This window comes from Lytechinus variegatus, chromosome 14 (genome assembly GCF_018143015.1).
Source record: "Lytechinus variegatus isolate NC3 chromosome 14, Lvar_3.0, whole genome shotgun sequence".
Lineage (NCBI taxonomy): Eukaryota > Metazoa > Echinodermata > Echinoidea > Temnopleuroida > Toxopneustidae > Lytechinus > Lytechinus variegatus.
The window spans coordinates 1,508,132-1,527,213 of NC_054753.1; the positions used below are offsets into that span (position 1 = coordinate 1,508,132).

Sequence of the window (19,082 nt, forward strand, 5' to 3'; positions counted from 1 at the left end):
GCTTCCACTACAGGGCAAATTTAAAGACGTTTCAAAACTCAATCGCGTTTCCAAATGTATCTTTTTTGTCCGAGTTGTGATTTGAAAGACATTTACATTAACAACCGGGAATGGAGGACATTGAACGTACCCTTTGTTTCTCATTTTATCCACATTCTGTAATTAAGCGTTTCTAATCACGATTCAAGTTGCTGTTTAAATTTGGAAACCGACATTGAACACATCCATATTCACCTCCTTAGTTGAATTTTGCCCAAGTCAAACAATTTATATGGCTGAAAGAGATTTGACTTACGCAGATTCTACCATATTGAGCGTACTTACTATTACAACAACCGTAAAAGACATATAGCGGCAAATTATACGTGTACAACAAATAAATCCTTAATTTCATGCAAAGAAAAATAGGCTTTGCTACATTTATATTAAATACACAAACAGCTCATATTGATGAGGGCATATATGGCATGAATACCACTGGCATAGCACAAGGCGAAATAAGTGCTCCATTTCTCCCCCTTATATTTTTTTTTTGGGGGGGGGAAGAATCATGGCTAAAATGAAAGGGTCACACACATAACTATGTAACTTTATTTACAAAACAAATTAAAAGGGAAAAAATAAAAGTTGCTATGCATTATGCAACCTTGCAAAATAAAATATAACTTCCTGGGAAGTTAAAGGAAACAAACATACATATTCAATTTCGCACTAAGAACAATAGAAACGGATGATATTTACATTCACTAGAATACATAAATGTATTTTTTTTCTTTCCTTTTTTCTAATATAAAAATATGCTTTGGCAAAAATAGAATGCATAATTATTGATCATGTCATGATTAAAGTTCATTTGAAAATTAAGGCATCATTTCAAGATGACTAGAGCCCAATAACACAAAGCTTAGGAATCAATTGTATCATTGATTTGTACAAGTGGTTGTATATAATGACAAATGCAATCAATTACTGTGTAATCAATCACTAAGTTTTGTTGTACAGAGACTTGTGATTGATTTGAATCAATCTCAATGCAGATTGATCACAACTCTGTAATTGTGAAGAAAATGTGTTGAAATCAATATCAGTTGAGTTTACTTTCAATCACTACATGTATGACATAGAATTTACAAGAAACCTTCCCGGAACAACCTAAAGAATTGCCAATTATAAAGTAGAAAGACTTGCTCAGCCTCAAATATCATTACAAACACAGTAAATTGTCGCTTTTTTCAAATGCTTGAGCATACACTACACCATTTAATAGACTTGATGGTCTGCCAACAGCATTCATACTCGATTGCAAATGTTAAATTTTGTAGTTGAGGATGACCTGTTTGTACCACACACATCAAAGAGGGGGTCTTCATTGAGTGCTGTATGCCACCATGAAAATGACATAAAAATATGAATTATTTATGTGCCATTTGATTTCTTATTGCCTTGAGTAATTTGTACACCTATTTTATTAAAATCAAATATTCATTAATTTGAAAAAAATTCCATTCACAATTCAATTCAATTCCATTCAATTGGTAATTCAATTTGTGCTAAATGTATAGCAAATAAGTCTATAGCGAAATTCCAGTATAAATGCAATTGATCACAAGTTTCTTGGAATGCCACCATTGAAAACACATGGGCAATGCACAACAACCCTAAACAGGCCCCAGGTATGTCTCGGCCTTCAACACATGGCCGATCAGTTTTGACCCAGATAAATCATTACAATAAATCTAATCAATGGCTCCTCGAATCTGTTAACAAGCCTTTGACATTGAAAGCATACTGCCTGCAGCTTCCATATTGTATGGATTAAAATTTGCTCCAGAGAAAGTTTATCAGCCTAAAATCATTCCAAACACTGAGAGTCAATCACTTGCTAATGACCTGTATAACAGCATAGCACTGTTAATGATTCATCCAAGTACCGGCCCTGTTATAAGAGAAATCGGCATCTTACATCCAGTTTCAGGTTCTGATCAAGCAAGGTATACATAATAACAGCGAGTGTTTCAGTTTGTTCCTTCCCAATTCTGGTCACCAGGCACTAGTTCTCATACAACACTGTCAATTACGAAGCACTGACTAGGAGCTCTGTAGAGGTTTTGGGCATTCAACATCTTGACACTGGTCTTGGGACCTCATCTAGCAAGGTCATATCATAATCACAATGAGTCCATTTACATTGGTACTAGTTTCTTCATTCTGATACACTGCCAAAGCCAGTCTGAAGTCACATTCGCTGCTGAAGAACTGGTACCATTCTGCATCCATATCAAAATAAAAAAAATGAAATTGCAAGTTGGTTAGTTTGTGACTTTATAGGTATACTAAATTATTATCGTAATCAGCATTCAACAATTAAAAGTATTAAAATATCAAAGGTCAAGTCATTCGAAAAGACAGTGAATTAAAAATGCGCAACTCTCAAATTACATGAAAATTGGAAGAAAATAAAAAAGTAATACCATCTAAAGCTGTAAAGCTGGCTTTGTTTCATCAAGAGAACACCTGTCCGGTGCATGCAAATTATTATAAGCCAATGATGTTGTTTCTTACCTCCCCAACAATCAATTTAACCCTAAATCTCCCGGGGTATTTTGATTCTTGTCATTCCCGGGGGGGGGGGGGGCCATTATGGCCCCCCCTTAAGATCTCGGCCGCCGATCGCGCAAGCGACGCAAAAATTTGCACACTGGTAGTGTGCGATGTAATCTACAAGGCTGTATGGTAAAATTTTCCAAAATAATGAGATTTTATTTTATATGAATTAATTATGCTAATTTATGCATAAATCATACTTTTTGCTCTAATTCACTAAATAAAGCTCCTAGAATGCTAATTTTTGGTAAAAATTTTCTTTGTAGCATTCTTAACAATCGTAATTCAAAAAAACTTTGGTTTGGAAATAAATTTCTTTTGTATTTTATTGTTTTATGAATTTCTTATGTATTTCTTTGTTTTTTTGCTTTTTGTTTTTTATTGTTTTTTCAATGGAAATTGTTCCAGACATAATTCTCATCATAAACAAGGCAAAATTAATTAAGTTTAATCAGTAAAAGTAGAAATAATGATACATTTATGAATTTTGGCTAAATACGCAATTTGCATTGGATTTGGACATGAAATCACGTTTATGAGCAATTTTGGGTCTGACATGCACTTGCATAATGTTGCGTAATGTTGTAACCACGTACCCGGACGTCACAAATTTGGTCTCAAAATTTGCGCGAGACTTGAATGTAAAAAGTCAGTGAGCTGCGAGGTGAAAAAATTTCGCGCAGCAGATATAGCGGGAGTATTAGGGTTAAGGCCAGTGCACACCTTATGACCAGACCGGTCGCCGACTGGCTTGCGACTGGGTGAGGGGAGATGTGACGTCACAGCTCTTGTCAGCTTGAGCGTCGCAGACCGGTCAGAGACAAGTCACAAGGAAAATCGGAAGGATTTGACATGTCGAATCCTTATGACTGGATCGCAAGCTCAATCCAACCTCCAGCCAATCAGACAGCAGAGTAGCATAACGCGTATTATGATAAACAACGCGCATACGCAGTGGTAAGCGCAATTTCTCAGATGCTATGCCAAAAAGCAAAAAGCGCATGCGTGAGTCGCAGATTGGATCGCAAGGTGTGCGGTGTCAAGGCTTATGACTGCCTTGCGATTCATCTCCCCTCACTCAGTCGCAAGCCAGTCGCCGACCAGTCGGGTCGTAAGGTGTGCGGTGGCCTTTAATGATGACGATCTGGGTTTACAAAATGGAGGGGGGGATTTATCTATTTATGAAAACAATACATCTCCAATGAGGGCACAACCAATATATCCCATGGGCATACTGGTTAAAGGGTAAAATCAAGAGAAAGCAAGACAAGTCTGAGGTACAAAGAATAATGAGCAATGAAGAGTTACTTTCGAAGAAAGCGTCTCACCTCAGATGCTTTGCTCTCCCTGACGACATGAGTGGCTTGGGATTTAGAGGCTTTGTCGACGACATCCCCATCGTAGGCTATCACATATCGCTGTAGCTTCTCATTGTCTTTCACCTCTACAGGAATGTACACGACCATGCCTGTGAATACGTTGGGTAGACCCTGATCAAAGGAAAACAACAAGCATATTATTACCATGATATATCAGAGCTGCCAACCTGAAAAAGAACATTTCAGTATTTTTAAAGCCGAAAATCAGTATTTCGGTGAGGAAATCAGTATTTTAAAAAAATACCATAGGACAAGACATAAAGCTGAAACTTTAGAAATCAGTATTTTACATGAAACTATTGGTATTCTTCTCATTTTTCAGTACTAAATACTGAAAATCAGTACTACTTGGCAGCTCTGATATAATTCAAAAGGACACTGTTCTGAAGTGAGAAATAACATCATCATGGTCTCCAACACTTGAAGTGTAGTCTCAATATTTTGATAAGGAAATAAAATATATAGTTGAATTTTTTCTTATGAATCCCAATAGCTGCTCATCTTGACAGGAATCTTTGTAAGAATACTACAATCCTATCTGTTCATTGGCAACATATGGAAGAATACTGTAAAATGTAGCAGATTAATCACTTTTTTCTAGTGGACTCAAAGAAGACTAATACCATGGTCACATTTGTTCTACGGCGGCCGTACGGCGAGTCAAAAACAGCTGTTTTAACATTTCTGTACCAGCTAAATATAGGTGGTTTGAATAAAAATGAATAAAACGGCTGTTTTTGACTCGCCGTAAAGCAAATATGACCATGGTATAAATGACAATTTTTCTTTACTTCTGACAGGTTGAATAATGGAAGTTTAGGATTTGCGCCCCCCCCCCCCCCCCATTTACAAAATTCTAGATCCTCCACTGTCTATGGCACTATATAAATGTTGATTTTTATCATTATATCATAAAGTTCATAAAAACCGTCTTCTTAGGTCTTACCTTTGACGGACTGTGCTTTGATGGTGAGCTTGTGTGTCTGAATTTCTCTTGATGTTCCTTGCTTTTCTGATAGCAACCTGCCCCGTACTTGCACTCAGGATTGTCCTAGTGAAATCAGGGGGAAATGAAATACTTATCACAACAATCTATTGCAATGCTTTATGTTACAGGGCCAGGCGGATGGTCATATGTTAAGATATCCATTTAAAAAGAAATTCATGTCTCAATAGCATACAACCATACCAATAAGAATTCTTCACGTAGGCCCAATTTCTGTGTTGTAGCCACAGCTCAGGCCTGCACATATGCTTGCACCCCCCCCCCCCCTTCCCTGACACCCTCTGGTACACTGAAGCACAGTGAATGACAAAATTTGATAAATATCAGATTTAACGGTTAATTACTTCTATTTTGTCTAAAATTTTCATGTTCAGTCAACCTTCCATCAATAAAATATTGACCCAAGTCAAGGAAGTTTTCAGACCAGATTATGCAAAACATGTGTTATATACCTCTTTCAAGTCGAGTTTATCTCAAGTCAAATAGATTTCTACGGTCCCACTAGATTTCACTTTTAGACAAATAATGTATCTAACATTCCATCAGAAGCAAAATTTTCAACTTTCTATAAGGTAAATCCGTCCCTCTAAAGTTGCTCTCTGACTTTTGATGATGATGCACAGCATTTGTATAGCGTCATGTATCTGTCAAAGACATTCCAAGGCACTCTTTGGATCACCTAGAAGGGCGCGCACACAGCATTGTGACCTGTGTGTCTCTCCTCCCGATATCACTGCTTGGGGGAATGCAGGTGGACTTTTCACATAGAAGTCAAGTAAAGATATTCGTCTTTGAGCACCCACCTTTCTCGGGCTTGGTGAATTGCTGTTGTTGCTGTTCTCCGTCTTCACCTTCTTCGCTGGACTGTCTGCTGCCCTCTTGGTTGGACTGGCTCCTTTCCCCGAAGTGCTGGCTCCAGTACCTCCTCCTTTCCCAAAGCTAAATCCGGTGATCTCTTCCTCATCATCATCTTCGTCGTCGTCGTCCTTCCTCCGCTTGGCAGACACCTTGGATGGTAAAGCTTCAACTCCAAGTATTGCACTCACATCAGTACTCTCTTTAGACTTCTTGAACAGTGTCTGTGTTAATGAATGGATGGACAAAATGGTATTATCATTATTTCTCATTATCTGCATCATCAATTTCTTGTACAAACACATCCTATTCCACTTTAGATAGATTGGAGAATCTCCCAAGTGGATGACATTTTCATGATTGAGAAGTAGGATGGGGATTCACAAAGAGTATGACTTAGAGTCGCACATTAATTGTTGTGGGTGGTATAAAAGACATCACTGCGTTGGTCAGATCATTCCCACGAGACACGCGCTAGTGTGTATTAAAGGACAAGTCCACCCAAACAAAAACTTGATTTGAATAAAAAGAGAAAAATCAGACAAGCAAAATGCTGAAAATTTCATCAAAACTGGATGTAAAATAAGAAAGTTAGGACATTTCAAAGTTCTGCTTATTTTTAACAAAATAGTTATATGAACGAGCCAGCTACATCCAAATGAGAGAGTCGATGACATCACTCACTCTCTATTTCTTTTGTATTTTATTATATGAAATATAAAAAATATATTTAATTTCTCGTCATTGTCATGGGAAATGAAGTTTCATTCCCTTGAACACTTGGAATTCCATTTTTTAAATATTTGTGCTTCAGGCAAGGAGGTCCTAATCGTCAAATTCGTAAAAATTGAAATATTGTATAATTCAAACAATAAAAAACAAAAGAAATAGTGAGTGAGTGACATCATCGACTCTCTCATTTGGATGTAACTGGCTCATTCATATAACTATTTTGTTAAAAATAAGCAAAAATTTGAAATGTCATAACTTTCTTATTTTACATCCGATTTTGATGAAATTTTCAGCATTGTGCTTGTCTGATTTTTCTCTATTGATTCAAATCAACATTTTTCTGACGTGGACTTGACCTTTAATCAATATGATTGCGCGTTACAAACCATGCGCAGTTAAGCATGAATTTAAGTCACACTTAACTATTTGTGAAACATCCCCAAGGTCCCATATTTCACAATATCTCTTCACTACCCTCCCCAATGCCCATGCAAAGAAACAGATATGGCTGGGTTTCCTTTCCTCTGTGTCAAACTTAAAATTACATAACCTATTATCAGAAACTTACATCCTACTTCAAAGTGGTCGAGGGGTTGGTTCCTGCCCTTCCTGTTGATAAATTTCTCATTAAAGCAAGACCTAAACGTAATATCAAAGCTAAGAAATTTGTAAACTTTGATGCTACTAATGTGGTAGAGAAACAAGTAACAAATAACTCCAAGTGTTTCTCAATAAGACATTGTAACACAGAGTAGTTCAGAAATTCTTTTTTTTTTGTGAATACAACGTTGGCCTGGAATCAACTCCCTAACGAAGTTGTCAGCAGTACATCACCAGAGGTGGAGCCAAGATCAAAGGAAGCCACCTGTTTCGACTAAACTCATTTGCGCCCTCTCCTAACCCGGTGCATTTTACCTAACGGTCCTGCACTGTATTACATCCAGATGCATCTCCAGGAGAGGATACCTCATAGAGTTGGAATATCACATACTTGGCCCTGAACTTACCCTAAGTCTTGGTAGATCTGTGGCCGTCTCAAAGTCCTTGTCATCTCGGAAACGAGTCACTCTGGGAAACCTGATGGAGATGCCTCCTGCTGTGTGAGTTTCTGACTGAGTGAACTCGGCTCCGATGATCTCCCAAACCGGAGCTTTCTGTAGAGGAAACAGAATGGGTAATAAACAGAGGACCTTACGATTATATTGACTTATATTAATATTGATTAAATGTGTGAAAGGTTTGGGGTGTTTAAAAACACTTGTTCAAATTATACCAGAGCAATATTCATGAAGCTTGTCGGCCATGATTTCATTATCTGCTTTGAACAATTCAATAAAAACATTGGATTTGACTGGCTTAGAGCTAACTAGTTGCTCTCTAATACTATGGTGTTATTAAAAGAATGGCAAGTTGTCAATGCTGATAATCTTCACGAGAATGTACCCTGTAGGTTTTATTCCTTAATCATCTAATAGCACCAAGGTCTAACCCTTTTCAGTTTTACTTCATCTACCATCTGAACCTTGACCTTGACCTCTTTCTCATTCCCTGCCATCATACTTTTCTCAGGACTATTATCCCTTCGTGACCAAAATAAGATATACTTATGCTACCAATTTGTTTACGATTGATTTTCATGGAAGTGTCATCCATACATCTCTACTCATCAGCCTTACCCCTTACCTTTGGATCTTTGATGACAAAGTCTGGCACCAAGGTCTTGTTGACCCGCAACCATGAGGGCACCTTACTGCTGTCCTTGCTAATCTTCACCATGTCTAGATCACGGTTGACCTGGTCCATGGTCTTGTCATCCAGGCCATTGGCACACTTGGTCACCGTACGGAACGATTCTGAGGCTGGGTCGTAGACACCCATCAGGAAGATGGACATCATCCCACCTTTAAAAGAATTTCATACGACAGGTTAAGAATGTAGTCATTAGCAGATAACAATAATTGGCATTTATATAGCAATTTATCAATCTACGACTGTTCAAAGCATTTCACAATTATTATTACCAGGTCACTGGATTCATAGCATTTCAAGCAGCCTGTTAGGCGCACACACTCTCTAAACCAACCAACCAATTACCAGTACCCAATTAGCACCTGGGTGAGAGTGGCAATGTGTAGATTGATGCCTTGCCAAAGGAAGCTAGGCCATGGTGGGATTTGAAAACACAACCCTCTGATAACAAGGCGAGAGTCAGAACCGCTACACCACAGCGCTTCCATATTTGAATTTGCGATTGGAAGATGTACCCAACACTTCCACAGCACTTCAAAGAAGCATAACTAGTGCATATCATGTGCAAAACTGTGCTCCTCAGATAAAAATGCAAGTCACATACATGCACCCATGTTTTGATCCATTTAACCTCCTTGCTTTTTATTTAGGGTGCAGTGCTGTGCATTTTGAATGCATTACTGCATCTAGTGCTTAAAGGAGAATGAAACCCTTGGGGAAGATCCATTCTAATGGGAAAAAAGAGCATAGACTCCATTAAAAAAAGGTTCCATCAAGATCAGTCAGAGTGAAAAAGTTACAGGTCTCAATTTACTTACTAGGGTGATCTTCAAATAGGTAAATTTGTTTCAAATGGCAGATTTATCATAACAACCCTTATAATATTTTATAAAATGTCATATTTTCTTCATTATCAGCAAAGATGCTGCTTGTCTGTTTGTGAACTCAACATTATGCAGTATCAAATTTATTTCCCCCATGAAATCTAGAACTGATGTTCAATCCATTATCACAGAGCATATCATCTCACCTTTCGTCCCAGTGCCGTAGAACGCTCCGAGGACCAACAGATCAGCCGAGTCTGCCATGGCTCCTTCCTTCAGGTAGTCCTTCTTCACCTTGAGCCAGTGGCGTTTGCCTGGCTCATAGACACTCCGGACATCCTTGAGAACCAGACCTTCAAGACCTTCCTGGATGACATCGGCAATGAGGCCAGAGAGCTGCCTGGACTTGGTGACATACTTGGACTCGGAAAGCATGATGCGGTTGGGGATCACGTCAAGGTTCTCCTCCAGGATCTTCCGTCTTGTCTTGAGGGGTCTGTAGATGAAGTAGAAGAGAGTAAGCAAATGCCTGATAAAACGGTTCAGTTCATAGGGGAGATTTTTACAGTTTTATATGGAATTCAGAATGCTTTGGAATGAATGGGAGTCAAAGCACTGATGAATACAGTATTACAACATAAAACGTAGTTGAAATTATCTCTAGGGAGAGGAGAAAACATGTTGGCAAGCCAGAATCCCATTAATATATTGGTAAAGCTCTTTATGTAAATTTATGTACGAAATGCTCAGTTAAATCATTGTTTATATCCTAGAGCTCAGGGGTATCATCTTCTTAAAATCTGTTGGGCAAAGCCAAAGATTATTAATTTTTTCCAAGTTTGAGCAAAACTCACTTGTCCATGAGGTCTTCGCCATTGAAATGCAGACAATCAAAGACAAAGAGACAAACATTGGCATCCTGGAAGGCTGATTTCTTGTGGATACCCAGCGTGCCAAATGGGAGGATCTTACCATCTTTGTCTACCATCAAGATCTATCAACAAAAAAGAGAAGATAGGATTATACAACAGGCAAAAATCAACTTGTTTTCGGGGGTTACTTTTCACAGCCAAATGCCTAATTCAGCAATAATGGATGAGTTTTGTTTTACAGGCCCCTAGACCAAAATTTCAATGAAGGGATTATCTCAGTGTGCTCTATTCATACCTACTTGGTTGAATTTATCCTAAAAAACTTTGATAATGTACCCCAAAAAACATGATTTTGTTCGTAAAAGCTGGATATTGTAATGAAGAGAATGTGGATAATTAGAGTTCAGAACACTAGTAGCGTAAAATAAAATCTATTCCAATGTCCAATCGCAAGAAAAGGTAACCAGGGGGCCCATAACACAAAGCTTAGCAGTGATCTTAAAACATTTTTCTATGAACGATTGCATTGACTTACAATGTACAATCAATCGTGAAAATCAAGTGTACAATTGATCGCTTATCTTTGTGTTAGGGCCCCAGTTTGTGAGAAACAGCTTTATGAAATGATGCCAAGTAGCCTATTGCAGAAAGGGTTTGCATTCAAACACAACTCAAACCCTGAGTGGGTGCTTCCTATTGGTTGAAAGTTGGGTTATGTTCAATTTTTGGAGCAGCATTTGATTGCAATTCTTTCTGCAACGGACACCGGGTGGCTGTTTGATGAAACAGTTTGTAACTTACGAGCGACTTTACAACGACTGGTGATCCTTTTTTTTCTGGTAAATAATACACAAAAGATTTTCACTGGTGTTGATTTAGTTCCAAAGTCATTCTCATAATCATAATTTACAAACAGCTTTATGAACAACTACCAGGAGGGCGTTTCATAAAGCTGTTGTAAGTTAAGAGCGACTTTAAGAACGACTGGTGAACCTTTCTTACGAGCTGAACCATCGCCAATGAACATTTTGGTGTATACCATTCACCAAAAGAAGGGATCACCAGTCGTTCTTAAAGTCGCTCTTAACTTACGAACAGCTTTATGAAACAGCAACCAGGTGTAGTAAATGGGTACCTGTCAGGAATCCTTTCGTTTCTTTTTTTCCGCCTCCTCCTTTCCTCTTCCTCCTCATCCTTCACCTTTCCTGACTTACCTCACTGTCCAGAATAAGACTATTTCCATGGGGACATGCCTTTGGGATCCAATCCTTGATGTGGGCCACCTTGTGGGGCAGGACTGGTTTCAAGGATCGACTGAAGTACTGGAAGTTATCTCCCTGCTTGTGGATCTGTACTCTCTCACCATCATACTTGATTTCAGCATACATGCCATTAGGGCACTTACGCATTCCCATCTCAACAGATTTACACGCCTCCGCCTGGCAACAAAAGCAAGCCAAAAGGAAAGGATTAATCTGGTCTTATTCAACAACAATTTCTGAACTTAGTTTGAATTGAGAAAGAAACTCAAAGTGACCAAGATAAGTTAATGAAAATACACCAAAGAAATTTTGCATGGTGGAAAAATTATTAAAATACAAGAATTAATAGAAATTAACTCTTATTTCCTAAGAGTGGCATGCTCTGCACAAAGATTTAGATAAAACATTTAAGCATCTTTTTTTTGGGGGGGGGGGTGGGAAGGGGGGTCATATTTTGAATATCGGGGCATCTGAAGAGCAATGATGTGCAGTGAACCACTAATAGTCTTTCTACATGTCTTGATAAGAATTTAAAAGCTCATGACTGTTTACCACAATTCTTTTGGCAATGGGGCATGTATTTTCTTTAAAAAGCCAAACTATTGAATATTTCACGAAGAGCTATGTCAGTGATTTTCACAAACTAATTTGCTCTTGGCCAATCCGATGCGAGGATTTCAGTAGCATATAACACCTGTTTGGTACTCACCAGCATAGGCAAGACCGGTGTCATGAGAGCCGCCCTGACACTCAGCTTCTTGGTCATACCAGGGACACCGTTACTGGCTTTCTGATTGGCAAGGACACGGGTGACAACATCCAGCAGATCTCTTGATGCCTGAAAGGCTTCGTAGGCATTGGGGTCTAACGCATCAAGTCTGTTTGTGATAATAATAATAATAATATAGGGTATTTATATTGCGCACATATCCATCTTGTTAGTCAAGCTAAGCTAGGCGTTCATAGCGCACACAGCTTTTTAAGGAATTACTTCCTACTGGTACCCATTTACCTCACCTGGGTTGAGTGCAGCACACTGTGGATCAGTTTCTTGCTGAAGGAAATTACGCCATGGCTGGGATTCGAACCCAGGACCCTCTGTTTCAAAGTCAGAAGACTAATCCACTGGGCCACAATGATAATAGGATCAAGGGTGATCAGTTTGTCAAAAATGGATATTTTCAAATTTCAAACTATAGATGAGTGATATGTTCATCTTTCTGGTTGATCGTGAAGGTTTCATTGATGGGTAGTAACTAAAGAAACTAACGTTCAATTCCAAATCTAGAACAAATCGAAACATCAAGTGCAGGTTCTTTGAATATAAACTAATGCATAGTTGACTTGTGTTCAATTGCAACTCAATTTTCCGGCAACTCCCCACGACGCTTGATTTGCAATTGAAAAGCATTCTCAGAAATAAAAGCTTGGTTGTCATGATTTCCTATTAAAAAGCAAATCACTTATACATCCAATGTTACAGACAAGTTGATAATTACATGTGTGACTTTCTATTGAAGTTTTCTTTTGTAAGTATGACATCTATCTGTTGATCTTGCCAACAAAACTTCCTTGATAAATGAAAATTATGTCAATATTCAGTGCTTACTCTAGGGATCACCAATTCTCATACAATATTCAAAATTCTTTCTCACATGTGCTTTGCCCCCGAGTTGATGCGTAGATCATGTTTGAGGAGACGGACCACCATCTTGAGGTCATTGGCTGTACATTTCCTGGTGATCTTTGCAAGCTCCCTCTGTTGATCAAGTTCCTTTGACACGGTGGTCATGCTGTCAAGAAACTTGTCCACCTGAAGGAAATGTGCAGAATTTTAAAAATGCAGTTAGAATGTCATAAAACATTATATTTCAAGCTTAATAAGATAAGTGTTTTATGAGGTTGAAATAATGAGCAAGCCTAGTAAGTGAGTAAGTTTGGGTCTAACTACAATACACTCAAGCACAGCAATGCCTGCTACACGTCAACAGTTGAGTGCTACTTGTAAAGAAGTATGCACACAGAATATTAACATACAGGCTCAGTCACACAGTTCATTTGTCCTCCGCCATATGTGAACAATTCACGAAGTATTTGATCTCAAAATTAAAAAAGACTTGACCCTTATCATTACTGTCAAACTTGTAATCAAAACATACAATTTTCTATGGAAACAGTTGTTTGGGTAAACTTATACAAACTCACATCATAAAGTGTGAGGACACTTTTCTTGATTGGTGGCTGATGGCTGCTCTCGACAAAGAACTTCCTCACCGTCTCGGAGACATCTCCTTGTTCCAAGTCTGTCACCATGTCATCCAGGTCTGTCCCAAATATCTGAAGAAGCACAAGACAAAAAGTAATAACTACACTTTGATGTGGATACCTTTATCTACCAGTAGTCTAAAAAGAAAATTGTATTACCTTAATACCATAAATTAAAAGGTACCATCACTGTGTCCAACAAAGCATGTCAACCCATAAAACTTTGGCGAAAATAGATGGCATCTTACCTGACTAAAAAGCTTGACCAGCTGTTTGCTGTTGATGTTGTAGACTCTCTTCACAACACCGGGAAGAAGCAGCTTCAGTACAAGGTAAGTATCACCTTGAAAGGATTCTGTAATGAGAATAATAAAGCATTATTCAGACAAGCTGCAATAACAACCTCTTATCAGAGATGAAAGGACAGCCAGCTCAGTTACCATATCACATATTTCCACACTTCTCTCTTGTACTTACGTCCATCAGAGCCACTCTTTAGAAACCCGGCGACGACTTTGGTCTTCGCATGGTGTCCAGCCTGGTCTGCAATATTGGCACAGAGCTTGCGGTACTCTCGGAATGAATTGTCTGGATGTTGGGGGTCACTGCCGTCCCCTTGGTAAGAGGTTTTGGAGGGGGTTGGTGACGGGGTGGCGGAGGAGGATGCTGCAGCGGAAGTTGATGAGGTGTGGTGAGAGGATGCGGGCTGGCTAGTACCTGTAATCACAAAAGAATTGATGAAAGACAGAGGTCAGATTATTATTTATCATAATCATGATTATCTTTATCGTCATCAACATCATCACCATCATCATCATCATCACTATCAACATAACCATAATCACTACAACTCCACCCTCAATCGTCCCATTTTGTGCAGTTGGGCCTTTCGCCTATCACAGATCAGCACATATAACTTCGATTGAAATCAGCATATATCATCCAGTGAAATTTTCATTTAGACTGACTGTTCAGCTTTGTTGCAAACTTAGCTGCAATAATAGCCAATGCAATTACCAACAACTGATAGCACATTTATCGATGGAAATTCTGGCAGGAGAGGCTTGGTTAAATTAGCTTCAATGCAGAGACTATTATTCATATTTTGCAATTAAATCCAATTCAAGAAACACTTCCTTGAACGTTGTCATAACATTCAAGGATTACTTCCTGTTTGGTAACATTAAATATTCCGGTACCTAGATCTTCTAATGATTATTTTCTTTCAGCTCATATTCTTCATTTCCCTCTTAAAAGCCATTTTTTTTTTTTTTAAATAGTGTGACTGAAATATTTTGATATCCAGCCAACACTCCTCCCTTCTACAAATTGCTTTCCCAAAACCTGCTTCTCCAGAATCCAGTAAGAATCATTTCACATATCCTTACAGACTTACTTGGTTTTGGATGTTTAGATGGGGATACAACTTGTCCACCTGTTGTAAGGACACCTTGAACTGTGCCTTTCTTCTTGGTTGGCGTTTTCTTGGGCGTTTTGACTCTGGACAATAGCTCTGTGTATGAAAAGATCAAGAGAACCAAAAAGATAGAAAGGATTGTTTATAAATTCAAACCATGAAACTGAGGTAAAGGAAGTAGAAAACAGTTAAATGGCAATGAGTGAGAAAAGGAAGAACAAAGACAAGGGGGGGGGGAGACTGCCTACATGGGGAAATATGGACAGATTCCAAATTCACAAATACTCTCAGGTTTCAACTGCACAAATATTATTGAACATTCTCATTAAGATCAACAATGAGAGATGCTGGAAATGGCGGGATGATGTTTCAACGGCTGGAAGAAAATATAAGCAATAGACAAAAAAGGGGGAATAAAATAAAATGCATTTAAGTAGCTCACAAAAATTCAATGTCTGTATTACCATGAACAACTCACATTTTTCTGATTTCAGAAATATGTCAAAGTAAAGGTGACATTCTCACCTTCTATGTTCTTTCGGATTAATTTCTTCTCCTCGTCCTCCATCTTCTCAAAACCGTCCAAGTCGCTTGGATCCTCAATCTTCTTCGTTGTCGCCCTCGCCCGGACAAACGTCTCAAACATACAGTTGATGTGGAAATAGTTCTTCATCATGCCCCCATCGTCACTGAAAGGATTCGCCGTGAGTTTGGCAATCCTGGGCGACTTCTTCTCGATCCCCTGCTTGCATCGCTTGCATTTTGATGTCCCAAGGCGGGCATAGTCGACCATGAACGCTTTCTCATCATCCATTCCTGAAGCTGTCTTTGACAAAAGAGTACTGGGACTTGAAGAGGACCCTAACAGACCTAGGATTCGTTCTGCTTCTCTTATGAATTTGAATGAAAGTGTACCGCTTGGATAGGACTTTGGAAAATCAGGTTGTCTACAAGAGCAAGTGTCATATGTTAGTTGACGATCAACAGTGAATGACGCCGAGGTGTGACGAACCAGATGTTGCTGACCATGCCTTGCAGAAGCTCCTTTTAATGCAGTCCAACCAAGATGGAATACGGCGTAAACCTTAGATCTCATAGATCCACATCACCTGGAAATCACTGTGATCAAAGAGAAATAAAAAATGTAAGATAATTACCCAACCTTCTCATTCCTTCCACTCTCTATAAAAATGATTGATCAAAATCACCATGCCGATTTAGTTCTCCTACAATACAAAAGCCCATTTTATTTCAGTTTTGAAAACTCTACATTTGTTCTTATGAACTTTTCAGTAGTTTCCATTTTTCTCTCATACATGTAATTTTCATTCTTAGGGCAAGTCCAAGAATTCGCGCGCGTTACGTATGGGACATTTCAGAGGCTTCAATGACCTGAAAAATAGTGTTAATTGACTTTTATTAGATTGAATACCCTCATGATGGTAGACACCTAGGAGAAGAATAATCATGGAAAAAATGGTGACATATGAACTTGACCTTGACCTTTTAGAGAGAAAAGATGGACCGTTACGTATGGGACGCAGAAAAAAGACAATTTTTAAAACATTTTTTTTAAGTTGAGAATTCTCTGAAAGTATTTCATTTGACAACTTGTAACTTAGTGTGATAGAAGTCACAATACTCTAGTATATCTAAGGCAAGTTTCATGTCATAAGTCAAATCCCTCTAATTACAGACTCTGATTAAACAAATTAATGACATGTTACGTATGGGACAGTTACGTATGGGACATTTTGTCCCCATAGAGAACGTACACAATTTTCCCCATAATTAAAAAAAATTGAAATAATTCAAAATATGGAAATAACCAAAGAGTTTGTCTTTTCAAATGTTCTATTGAGACATATTTGATATGACTGAAAAGAAAATTAGCCATTTCAACATTTTTTTTCTTGTTTTTCATGGTTTCATGAATTTCTTATGTATTTCTATTGTTTTTTATTTTTTTCATATTTTTCCATTTTCAAAATTTTTTCGCTTCAGTTGTTTTCATTAATCAGTATTTATAACAAATAAGTCTTCAAAAACTAAAGAAAATGTAAATAATCACTATTTAGAGCACTCTTGAAATTTGTTTTTCTCCATTCACTTTGTACACAAACCTCCCCATTGACATTGTGTGTAAATGTCCCATACGTAACATGTTGTCCCATACGTAACAATTTTTTAATCAACTTTTAATTAAAAAGTAAACTCTATTTTTGAAACTTTTTGTGGTATAACATTTTCATACTTTATAAATTAGAACTTCCCAGAGATGCAACAATACAAGTATTGTATTATGAGAAATAACTTAAAAAAACATCCTCAAAACGTTACGTATGGGACATTCCATCCTTGGACAAGACCTAATTTGCATAATTAATTAGACGACACCACTTTTTTTCCCTCATAAGTATTAAGATGTTAGGGGGTCCATGTCCCACCTATGACTAAATCTCACAAGTTTTGTTTTTATTTTCTATGAGTTTTTATAATTGTCCCATACGTAACACCCATTTTACCAATTATGCAAATTAGGTGCCCCAAATGAGCATAAATATGCATATTATCACATTTTTCTTAATGAAATTTCAAAATTCAACATTTAGGCTTTCTTACTTTACCAAAGATAACTTCTTAAATTAAAGATGAAATTTTGCCTTCTAGGGTGACCTTTTCTTGGACTTGCCCCTTATACATATTTGCATATTGTTTTATATATTGGCGAGAAAATGAATAAATTGAAATTGAACAAAAGAAATTAAAAGGAAATTATGTTGTCATTTTTTTAAATCTAATGTTAAATATTAACTGTCAAAATTAATCTTTTTCACCAAAAATTTATACTAGCAAAATGATAAATTTAAGGAGAGCAAAAATTAATAAAGACAAATGTAATTTTTATATGCTTTTATTTGCACAGAATCAAAATCTTTAAAATAAAAAATATATACCCGGTACTAACTATTTTTTACAAAATTATTTTTTTATCATCATCTTGTAGTTAACATCCGTCATAAGATCTACACCCTTGCAAATTTTCATGGCGATAGTGTAATCACTAATCAGTCATTCATTCAGTGTTCAAAGTGAAATTGGCATATCGATCAAACTTAATTACTTATCTAAGTCTCAGTCCATGAAATACAGCCAGCCCGGCACTTGACTTTGTCTTGATCTTGTCTACAATTGATTACAATTAAAGAAAGACAACCACCACATCACGGTCAGACTCAGAGTTGCATTTTTGTATTAAACTTAACATATTGAAAATATAAAGTAAAAAAATCATTCATGCCATTTTTGAAAACATTAAACATTCAGCTCTCATTGTCTAAACTCAAGCTCAAGGAAACGTGAGATTGGCCATTCACTTGCGTGAAAAATAAATCGCACATGCCGGTAATTACAGGATCCGGCATCCACTTGTTTGGCATAGGCGGCAAGCACTACCAGAAAGCACATTATTGCATTTTCTGAGGAGGAAAATCCTTACATAGATGATGGAAAACACTGAACAATCCAGAAATCGGCACGGCTGAAGTCCATGTAAAACTGATCTTCACTGCAGGAAAGCAGTTAGATTTATAGTTTACTCTGCAGTTCAGTCAATGACGCGAATACACAGCCCACAGCACAGGATCTAGGACCGCTACGGTACGTATACTTGTCCAATCATGCCCAAAACAATAACGTAAGAGCTAAAAATGCGTTTTCGCGTACCGTGCATATCAGTAGTAAGCGAGCCAGCAAGCTGCACGTGTTGCATTTAGTCTGCAAACACAGACTCTTATTTGAAACTTTAACCAATAATGGTGTCTAGAGTGAAGCTGAGGCGAAGCCTATAAACTTTTAACTCCTTTTCTGTCTCTTTATAGAGCCATCAATAGTATTCAGTAAATATAATATAGTCTCACTACTTCAGACTATACATTTTGCATTGTATGCACTACTAGTATGCGAATTGTGAAATCCAAGTGTCTGTGGCTGTAGACTATGTTGTATGAATTGCCAAAGTCGAGACCTTTCCATTGCAAAGACGTTGTAATCAAGTCAATTACTTGATTGATTGATTGATTGATTTTATTTGGCAAGTCACCATAACATATATACA

At 37.7% G+C, this 19,082-nt stretch overlaps 1 protein-coding gene across 1 annotated transcript; it reads right to left on the bottom strand.

Annotated features, from left to right (window-relative positions):
* Positions 1-1,972: 1,972 nt before the first annotated feature.
* LOC121427599 (DNA ligase 3-like) lies at positions 1,973-18,634 on the bottom strand. The gene is made up of 17 exons (XM_041624075.1): positions 18,465-18,634; positions 15,491-16,084; positions 14,945-15,061; positions 14,026-14,265; positions 13,797-13,903; positions 13,489-13,620; positions 12,939-13,096; positions 11,993-12,161; positions 11,236-11,460; positions 10,004-10,143; positions 9,356-9,645; positions 8,260-8,477; positions 7,584-7,730; positions 5,793-6,068; positions 4,930-5,034; positions 3,933-4,094; positions 1,973-2,267 (listed from the first exon to the last, which is right to left on the bottom strand). Exons 2-17 carry the CDS (start codon positions 16,059-16,061, stop codon positions 2,184-2,186), a joined length of 3,141 nt encoding a protein of 1,046 aa, XP_041480009.1. The 5' UTR covers positions 16,062-16,084; positions 18,465-18,634; the 3' UTR covers positions 1,973-2,183.
* Positions 18,635-19,082: the final 448 nt, after the last annotated feature.

Bases quoted from the DNA above. Each gene is read 5' to 3' on its own strand.
- LOC121427599 (XM_041624075.1), bottom strand. From the start codon at position 16,061: ATGAGATCTAAGGTTTACGCCGTATTCCATCTTGGTTGGACTGCATTA. The intron at 13,904-14,025 runs GTAAGTACAAGA...TTCTCATTACAG, and splicing joins AAAGAGTGGCTCTGATGGAC to AATCCTTTCAAGGTGATACT. The intron at 7,731-8,259 runs GTAAGGGGTAAG...TTTCCTCTACAG, and splicing joins TTGTCATCAAAGATCCAAAG to AAAGCTCCGGTTTGGGAGAT.